General features: G+C 45.5%; 1 protein-coding gene across 1 annotated transcript; it reads left to right on the forward strand.

The window, feature by feature from the left end:
- The first annotated feature begins 238 nt into the window (after positions 1–238).
- LOC124719649 lies at positions 239–1,101 on the forward strand. Its single transcript, XM_047244862.1, has 2 exons — positions 239–314; positions 458–1,101. The coding sequence occupies exons 1-2, from the start codon at positions 239–241 to the stop codon at positions 1,099–1,101; spliced, it is 720 nt and encodes a 239-aa protein (XP_047100818.1).
- Positions 1,102–10,767: the final 9,666 nt, after the last annotated feature.

The raw sequence follows: 10,767 nt of genomic DNA on the forward strand, positions 1-10,767 counted from the left end.
GCAGAATGATAAGTTTCCCATCAACAGCTCCAAGACAATTGTAAAACTGGCATTTCCTCTCAAAGTCAGAAGCAATATTTTCCCACATAACTGTTGTTGGCTCAGGTAGATAAATGGGTTGTAGATGCTTCCATATCGCTCCACACACATCATAAACTATCTTCGACACTGTCCTTTGACCCATGCCGTAGCTTAGAGCGATGGTTTTAAACATTTTCCCCGTCGTTAAATACCTAAAATGAAAAAAGACAAGAATCCGTTTATGTCGCATAAGCAGAGTGGACAGAAAGTTACTAAGTGTTTCGACATTTGTGGTACGTGTACACGAAATCACAGATTGTTTCTGTCACTACTAGGGAATGGGGCAAAACTGTTCGAAAATGTAGCTGTTCACCTTTCTTACGTCACTTTATACGGAAATACATGAAAAACTAAATTCAGGAATTCCTTGTTGCAGGGGAAACAGCGAAAGAAAATTGGAGAGAACTTAGGGATTGTCATCGAGATGGCCTCTGTAGACAGAAAAAGAAGAGTGGGCAGGCAGCGACCTCAGTCCGCCCATGGCTGTATCAAAATCATATGGAATTTTTAGTTCCATATATGGCCAACAGAGGTACCGTAACAAATATGATGGAAGAGGTAAATGCTACAACGAGCGTTGCAAATGATGGTGGAGGAGATGACGTAACAGACACGCAGAGGAACGAAACACAAGATGACTTGGGGACGCCATTGTCAAAGAAGAATATGAAAGCAGATGTCATTAAAATCATTCTTGAAAGTATTAACAGCTACGAAGAGAGAGCTAAGAAAAGAGACATTTTTCGCGAAAGATCACTGCATCAAGAAAATGGCGCCTTACACCGATTTTTCGTGTCGATGTACCTATCGACAAAAGATATGCCAAAGGCGTACCAAGTGTTGGTAAAGAAAAAAGTGTTTCAGTTAGTATCTGAAACGGAGGAGGAAATTTTGACTAGATCAGTGGCTCGACATCATTCATCAATACCATCATGCAGCACAGAAAGTAGTTCGTCTACCACATCAACATCTGACTCTCCTGGTATGGAGTTTGAACCTTCAGCACCACATTTACTATAAACAGTGTTATCATGTTCATTATTTTAACAAATTTACAGATGGAAATTGTTTCCCTGAACTTTAATAAATATTGAGAGAAAAAATACTTTATTTCAATTGCATATTTTAAACATACAGCTAATTTTTCTTCTGTAGGTATGGGCTCCCGCATGTCACTTGGTTTTCCTCTTATATCTTGCTCTATCAGTGTATGAACCTCTTCAAACTGCCGTCTGTTCAGTCGGAAGCTTTCCCTGAATACGTGATCAGAAACTTCCGTAGACAACGCGTATTCACCATGTGTTCTTCGCTTTTGCACGTACTTGCTTTTCCGTAGAGATCTTTCTCTGTTCTTGTATGCACTGTACAATAAAATAACACTCCTGAGTTCCGAATCAGAATCGGAATCTAAGTCTAACTGCATACACAGACCCGCGGTGGACATTGCTGGACGTTCTGTGTTTCGCGAGCGCTGGGTTACCACTGAGCTCGGCCGTGCCTCTGCTGCGTGTAGTGTGCGCTGACCGGCAAAACCTATGTTGCTCTGCTACGCCTCTGCTCTGCCTCTGCTGTGTGCAGTGTGCGGCGGGCCTTATAAAGGGTCCAGTCCTGTCCTGTTCTTTTCCTTCGTTTCTCGTTGTAAGCACCACCACCACCACCGCCATTGTATATAGCTCTCCCTTTGCTGCCACCACCACAGTTACGTGGTGTGCCCAATCGGCCCCCCCTCATTCCATCCCCCAAGCTTCTCACCCTCTCTTCTCCTTCTCCTGAAGGAGAGTGCCCTTCTGTTCCATCGTTGGTACGAAGTCGACCCCTCCTATTCCCCTCCTCAGTCCATCTGCTGCCAGAGGTGCCTGCACTACAACGCAAACTTAACATCAGAGTGCTGCAAGGACCCTATCTGCCCACACTGCAAACAGGCGCACTCCCTCCCCAGTAACAGCGGTCGCATATGTTCCTCTCCTCCCTCCAAGGTGACCTCATTCCCATTCCCCAGCACAACCGCCCTGAATCCAACTCCACTCCCAATGTCACCCTCTCCTCCCCTAACCTCCTTGGCCGCATAGCGTTGGATGTCTTGGGACCCATTGGTAGCGACCATCTCCCTGTCCTCCTCACCGTTTCAGACTGTCGTCGCCCCCACCCCAACCCTCGTAATGACCCTCCCCCAAAGTACGTCCATGTTTATTCCCATTCCCCTTTACCCCCATAGGCCGTCTTTCCCCTCCATGAATCTCGGCGTCTCTACCATGCCTTCACTCACAAGTGTGACCCAGACACACTGCGACGCCACCGGCAACTACAAAGACACGTCCAAAACTGGCTCACTGCTAAGAATCGCCGCGACTGGTGACAGACATGTGCCTGTCGTAATGTTACACTTCCTGTCAACTCGTCCAAGTACTGGTCTGCCTCCCCCCCCCCCCCCCCCGTACCATCCTCTCCATCATCATGACCAACATTTCCCTGACAACCTTAGTAAGGCCAATCACTTTGCCTCCTACCTGTCCAATATCTTTACCCTCCCTCACGATCCCCAGTTCTGTTACTCCCTCTTCCCAGAGAACACCTATGTCCTCCATTCGCTTCCAGTACTTGGACAACATTACACCCAACGAACTCAATGCCCACATCACTACTCAGGATTTCATCACTACACTCTGCACGAAACACAACACCACTCCAGGTCACGATAGTGTTATCTATCGCCACCTCCGTGAAGCTCCCACGTCCTTTCTCTCCACCCTAGCCAGACTTCCTCTTATCCTGATGTTCCTCAAACCCGACAAACCGCCATCCGCTGTCACCTCCTACCATCCCATCAGCCTTACCTCGGTCTTTAGCAAGGTCCTGGAATCCATCCTTACCTGACGAATCCACCAGCATCTCTGCCATCGCCGCCTCCTTTCTGTTACCCAAGAGTGGCTTTCGACCATCCTTCACTACTGATGACCTTCTCCTTCACCTCACTCATCTCCTCTCCGAACAGCTTTTTCTGTCACTCCGCCATCTTCCTCTCCCTCGACCTGGAACGCGCCTACGACGGTGTGTAGCATTCTGGTCGCCTCTTCATGTTCCAAATCTTTGCACTTCCTATCGACTACGTCTGTCTGATCGGATCCTTTCTTTCCCAACGTTCTTCCTATGTCACCATCCATAACACGGATTCCTACACCTTCTACCCCTCTGCCGGTGTGCCCAAGGTTCCATCCTCTCCCCTCTTCTATACCTTTTGTATACGGCGGATATGCCGCCACCTTCACCCCCCATCCACCTTCTCCAGTACTTCGATGAAATAGCCTCTCTTTCCCTCACCCCCACACTGCAACGCTACCAACACTTTCTCCAATCCCATCTTGACTGGTTGACCCAGGCGTTTATTGTAGGCAAAACCACCCCTTCCTTCTGTCTCCTCGACTTCTAACTCACCATTTATGGCCGTCCTATCGTCCTCACCCCCACCATGAAGTACCTTCGCATGACCCTTGACCATCGCCTCACCTGGACCCCCCATCTCTGGACAATCCATGCCAAGGAACGCTCTCGACTCCATCTCCTCGAGCTCCTTTCTGGCTGCACATGGGGTCAGGACCCCTCCACCATCCTCCACACCTATGAATCCCTTATCCGCCCTATCCGCTGCTACGCTCATCCCATTTGGATCTCTGTCCCTCCTACCTTTTACAAATCCCTTCAAATTCTAGAACACCATGAGCTCCACCTCGCCTATCGCATCCGTCTCCCGTCCCCCACGCGGATCCTATATTACCTTATTCTGATCCCGCACCTTCTTCTCTTCCTCGAATGGATACGGATCCTCTACATCTCCTGCAAACTTGATCCCCCTCACCCGCTTGTCTCTCCCATCCTCTCCCAACCACGTCCTGTGTCACACCTTCATTCCCACATCCCACCTGCACTCCATCTTTCCACACACCATACCCTCTCCCAACGTGGATTCCACCAACTTCCCCTCCCTGATGTTGCCCTCATCCCCTCCATCTACCCTCCTGCCAACTTTGATCCTCCTCGACAACACCGTGTGTTTTTTCCCGAGGGCACTCTCTCTTCCTTCTCTCCTACCTCCTTTCCTTCCTCCCTCCTCCCCCAGGCTTCCTCTACCCCCCTTACCTTCTTTCCTGCCCCTCCCATCTCCTCTGCCACTGACATCTACACACTTCCCTCTCCCTCCTCCCCCCTTTTCCCCCTTTTGGCAGGTTCCCGGACCCGCACACGTATAGTGAACATTTGTGCGCCTGAGATCATCGCCTAGTGTTTGTGTGTGCCGTCGTGTTTGTACTCAAGTGTTCCAGTGTTTAATCGTTTGTGCTCCAAAGTTTGCATGTGTCACCTGTCATCCCTGCGCCTGTCGACGTGTCTGAACATTTTTAATTTGGACTCTGCGCTTGTGAACGGCCCCGTGCGTTTTAATTTTGTATGTCTACGTTTGTATATCCACCATCTCTGTTCTGTGATTGTCTTCTTTTCTATCATTAGTTTTATTTGTGTCTGAAGAGCGGCGTAGAATGCTGTTGCTGGCCTACCTGTATAAAGTGCGATATTAACAATAAAGGGGAAAAAAGCAAATTCGTTCCAGGCCCTATAAATCCCTCCAAATCCTCGAACACCATGTGCTCCGCCTCACCTTCCGCATCCGCTTTCCGTCCCCCACGTGCATCCCTCACCCCCTTCCCCCACCTCCTCCTTTTCTTGAACACATCTGTAGACTGTATATTGTCCGCCGCGTTGATCCCCCTCATCCCCTGGTGTCTCCCTTGCTCTCCACCCCCAATCCGTTGCCGCACCTTTACCGTTGTGTCCCTCCCTCTCTCCATCTCCACACCCTCTGCCTCCTTGCCCAACGCAACTTCCACCATCTACACCTGCCATATGATGGCCTTTCCCCTCACATCTACCCTTCCTACCAACTCTAACCCCACCTTCCTGCCTTTTCTTCAGGGCTCCCTCTCCTCCCCCTCCCTTCTCCTGAGCGGCTTCCCCATCCCACTCCCCCTCCCTCTCTTGTGCTTCCCTTCAGTGTCTCTGCGCTCCCTGCTGCCTTGTCTTCCCTCTTCATCTCCTGCCCCACCAGTCTCCTACCTGCTGACGCCCCTACTCTCTTCATCCCACCATCTCCCTTGCTGCCCCTTGCTCTCCCCTCCTTCTCCATCCTCTCTGGCCTCTCCCTCAGCAGGTCCCACGTGGTAGTTTTATTCTTCATGGTGTGTGCTCCAAGTGGGTTTTAAGCGCGTTATTCTGGAGGGTTTTTAATACTGTGGCCGACTTTTAATCTTTGCGTGTGCCTGCAGTGTCTTCTTTGTGTTTTTTAACCTTATGTCGACTTTTTTAATTGTCACCCCATGAACATCTCCATGTCAGTGTCTTTTTACCTCCATTATCTCCCCTTGCTCTGTTTTAAGTTCCCCATTTTTATCGCCTTATGTATGTAACATTTTATTCTTGTCATAGTTGTCATGTTACTCGGCAGAAGAGCAATGGATTGTGCCGCTGACAGGCCTTCCTGCCCATATGGGACATTGGAATGAAATCACAATAAAGAAAGCACTCTGTCTTCAGGCCGCAGGTGGCCCATCGGACCGCAGTATCATAGGGGATAGGAGGGGCATGCGGTCAGCACACTGCTCTCCCAGTTATGATGGTTTTCTTTGACCGGAACCGCTACTATTCAGTCGAGTAGCTCTCAGTTGGCATCATGAGGCTGAGTGCACCCCGAAAAATGGCAACAGCGCATAGCGCATAGCGGCTGGATGGTCACCCATCCAACTGCCAGCCACGTTCTGACAGCGCTTAACTCCTGTGATCTCACGGGAACCTGTGTATCCACTGCGGCAACGCCGTTCCCACAGTTGGGGTGCCATTTACAGTAACACGTTTGCAATTACCCATTCTTGTTTAATTTTCGAATACACTACAAAACTCATCCTTTCCCTCCAGCTGCCATGCATGGAGACCTGCATCACGCCAGTACATGGACTGAAGACGATAACAACAACAACGGTCGTTTTGAAGACGGTTGCAGATGCATATGTTATTTCTGGTTGTGTAACTGTTCTACAATGTTTTAAATTTGCAACTATAGACAGGCTTTTTTGTTGTATGCGTTTTTGCTAATGTAATTTTCCTTGATGGGGTTTTTATTCTACTTTGTCATGTTCGTTTCTCATTTAGATTTCCAGTTATGATGTCACCTAAATATTTAAATTGATCAACGTTTTTGATTTCCTGTTCTTCCACTGAAATTTTGTGGGACCAGCTGGCATAATATGTTTTTTCAAATGATATTCTGAGGGTGACTTTCTGTGATATTTCTTAGAGATGTAAATAGTTTAGTGGTTTCTTGAACATTCGTGGCTAGGAGAGTAAGATCAGCAGCAAATCCCAAGCAGTTTCAACTTTTACCATTTGTCACACTTCCAGTTCTTATATTCTTTGCGTTACCTTGTACCATTCGGTCATTACATATTCCAGTGCACAGTCGAACACTAATGGTGATAGGCATTCACCTTGTCTTAAGCCTCTTTTTATGAAGAATGGTTGAGAAATTTTTTCTCTAAGCTTTACTTTGAAATTGACGTTGTTTGGAGTAAGTTCTACTAGATTCATTAATTGCATCGTAATTCGGAGTAACACAGGCGCTGGAGTATTGTAAGAGGGGAAAATGTCATCCTGGCGGTGCAAAACTAGTGGCTTAGGAAGTGGAAATGAAAAATCACATCAACTCATCTCCAGTCCAGAAAGCACATTATGCCAATGAAGAACAGAATTATCTGGACCATAAACATGTGAAGATTATGTGGCAGATGTTCAAAACTTTTGAACCCCATATTCAAGTTGATTATAAGTTTTATTTGACAATTAAGCATGGACATTTTAATTTAAAATTTGGGCAACCACAGGTGTATGCGCCCCCCATGAACCATGGACCTTGCCGTTGGTGGGGAGGCTTGCGTGCCCCAGCGATACAGATGGCCATACCGTAGGTGCAACCACAATGGAGGGGTATCTGTTGAGAGGCCAGAAAAACATGTGGTTCCTGAAGAGGGGCAGTAGCCTTTTTAGTAGTTGCAGGGGCAACAGTCTGAATGATTGACTGATCTGGCCTTGTAACAATAACCAAAACGGCCTTGCTGTGCTGGTACTGCAAACGGCTGAAAGCAAGGGGAAACTACAGCCGTAATTTTTCCCGAGGACATGCAGCTTTACTGTATGATTAAATGATGATGGCGTCCTCTTGGGTAAAATATTCCGGAGGTAAAATAGTCCCCCATTCGGATCTCCGGGCGGGGACTACTCAAGAGGACATCGTTATCAGGAGAAAGAAAACTGGCATTCTACGGATCGGAGCGTGGAATGTCAGATCCCTTAATCGGGCAGGTAGGTTAGAAAATTTAAAAAGGGAAATGGATAGATTAAAGTTAGATGTAGTGGGAATTAGTGAAGTTCGGTGGCAGGAGAAACAAGACTTTTGGTCAGGTGATTACAGGGTCATAAATACAAAATCAAATAGGGGTAATGCAGGAGTAGGTTTAATAATGAATAAAAAAATAGGAGTGCGGGTTAGCTACTACAAACAGCATAGTGAACGCATTATTGTGGCCAAGATAGACACAAAGCCCATGCCTACTACAGTAGTACAAGTTTATATGCCAACTAGCTCTGTAGATGATGAAGAAATTGATGAAATGTATGACGAGATAAAAGAAATTATTCAGGTTGTGAAGGGAGACGAAAATTTAATAGTCATGGGTGACTGGAATTCGTCAGTAGGAAAAGGGAGAGAAGGAAACATAGTAGGTGAATATGGATTGGGGGGAAGAAATGAAAGAGGAAGCCGCCTTGTAGAATTTTGCACAGAGCATAACTTAATCATAGCTAACACTTGGTTCAAGAATCGTGAAAGAAGGTTGTATACCTGGAAGAATCCTGGAGATACTAAAAGGTATCAGATAGATTACATAATGGTAAGACAGAGATTTAGGAACCAGGTTTTAAATTGTAAGACATTTCCAGGGGCAGATGTGGATTCTGACCACAATCTATTGGTTATGAACTGCAGATTGAAACTGAAGAAACTGCAAAAATGCGGGAATTTAAGGAGATGGGACCTGGATAAACTGAAAGAACCAGAGGTTGTACAGAGTTTCAGGGAGAGCATAAGGGAACAATTGACAGGAATGGGGGAAAGAAATACAGTAGAAGAAGAATGGGTAGCTCTGAGGGATGAAGTAGTGATGGCAGCAGAGGATCAAGTAGGTAAAAAGACGAGGGCTAATAGAAATCCTTGGGTAACAGAAGAAATATCGAATTTAATTGATGAAAGGAGAAAATATAAAAATGCAGTAAATGAAGCAGGCAAAAAGGAATACAAACGTCTCAAAAATGATATCGACAGGAAGTGCAAAATGGCTAAGCAGGGATGGCTAGAGGACAAATGTAAGGATGTAGAGGCGTGTCTCACTAGGGGTAAGATAGATACTGCCTACAGGAAAATTAAAGAGACCTTTGGAGAGAAGAGAACCACTTGTGTGAATATCAAGAGCTCAGATGGCAACCCAGTTCTAAGCAAAGAAGGGAAGGCAGAAAGGTGGAAGGAGTATATAGAGGGTTTATACAAGGGCGATGTACTTGAGGATAATATTATGGAAATGGAAGAGGATGTAGATGAAGATGAAATGGGAGATAAGATACTGCGTGAAGAGTTTGACAGAGCACTGAAAGACCTGAGTCGAAACAAGGCCCCGGGAGTAGACAACATTCCATTAGAACTACTGACGGCCTTGGGAGAGCCAGTCCTGACAAAACTCTACCATCTGGTGAGCGAGATGTATGAGACAGGCGAAATACCCACAGACTTCAAGAAGAATATAATAATTCCAATCCCAAAGAAAGCAGGTGTTGACAGATGTGAAAATTACCGAACTGTCAGTTTAATAAGTCACAGCTGCAAAATACTAACGCAAATTCTTTACAGACGAATGGAAAAACTGGTAGAAGCGGACCTCGGGGAAGATCAGTTTGGATTCCGTAGAAATGTTGGAAGACGTGAGGCAATACTAACCCTACGACTTATCTTAGAAGAAAGATTAAGAAAAGGCAAACCTACGTTTCTAGCATTTGTAGACTTAGAGAAAGCTTTTGACATCGTTAACTGGAATACTCTCTTTCAAATTCTGAAGGTGGCAGGGGTAAAATACATGGAGCGAAAGGCTATTTACAATTAGTACAGAAACCAGATGGCAGTTATAAGAGTCGAGGTGCATGAAAGGGAAGCAGTGGTTGGGAAAGGAGTGAGACAGTGTTGTAGCCTCTCCCCGATGTTATTCAATCTGTATATTGAGCAAGCAGTAAAGGAAACAAAAGAAAAATTCGGAGTAGGTATTAAAATCCATGGAGAAGAAATAAAAACTTTGCGGCTCGCCAATGACATTGTAATTCTGTCAGAGACAGCAAAGGACTTGGAAGAGCAGTTGAACGGAATGGACAGTGTCTTGAAAGGAGGATATAAGATGAACATCAACAAAAGCAAAACGAGGATAATGGAAAGTAGTCAAATTAAATCGGGTGATGCTCAGGGGATTAGATTAGGAAATGAGACACTTAAAGTAGTAAAGGAGTTTTGCTATTTAAAGAGTAAAATAACTGATGATGGTCGAAGTAGAGGGGATATAAAATGCAGACTGGCAATGGCAAGGAAATCGTTTCTGAAGAAGAGAAATTTGTTAACATCGAGTATAGATTTAAGTGTCAGGAAGTCATTTCTGAAAGTATTTGTATGGAGTGTAGCCATGTATGGAAGTGAAACATGGACGATAACCAGTTTGGACAAGAAGAGAATAGAAGCTTTCGAAATGTGGTGCTACAGAAGAATGCTGAAGATTAGATAGGTAGATCACATAAATAATGAGGAGGTACTGAATAGGATTGGGGAGAAGAGAAGTTTGTGGCACAACTTAACTAGAAGAAGGGATCGGTTGGTAGGACATGTTTTGAGGAATCAAGGGATCAAAAATTTAGCATTGGAGGGCAGCGTGGAGGGTAAAAATTGTAGAGGGAGACCAAGAGATCAATACACTAAGCAGATTCAGAAGGATGTAGGTTGCAGTAGGTACTGGGAGATGAAGAAGCTTGCACAGGATAGAGTAGCATGGAGAGCTGCATCAAACCAGTCTCAGGACTGAAGACTACAACAACAACAACAAGGTGTATGCGAGCAGTACATGTGGAGAGCCTCAGGTAAATATGATAAATCCCTCTCTGAATGTTGCTGCTAAAAGGCCAGCAAAGCTGAGTTAATAGTGCACAAGAAATTACACCCAGTTACAGTAAAAACTGACACTGATTCTACCATTGCAGGCCTCTCGTTTGATATAATGCAGAATTTGCAATTACCTCAGATACAAAGACAACTTACATGTCACTTGTGGCAGCTTTCATTAATTTCTTAAATGCGCAGAATTACAGAGTTGAACAGCCAGGTTTTTGTCTCTATCATGAAGGAATAGCACGAAAAAGCTCTGATGAAGCTTGTTCATTTCTTTTTAATTATATAAATGAAAATGTTGGACAATGTGTTAAAGACTTTCACTCATTCTCTGACTGTTGTGGAGGGCAAAATAAAAACCATTCAATGGTGAGGTTTGTTTAACGCTTGTGGCACAGGGA

This window comes from Schistocerca piceifrons, chromosome 11 (assembly GCF_021461385.2).
Source record: "Schistocerca piceifrons isolate TAMUIC-IGC-003096 chromosome 11, iqSchPice1.1, whole genome shotgun sequence".
Lineage (NCBI taxonomy): Eukaryota > Metazoa > Arthropoda > Insecta > Orthoptera > Acrididae > Schistocerca > Schistocerca piceifrons.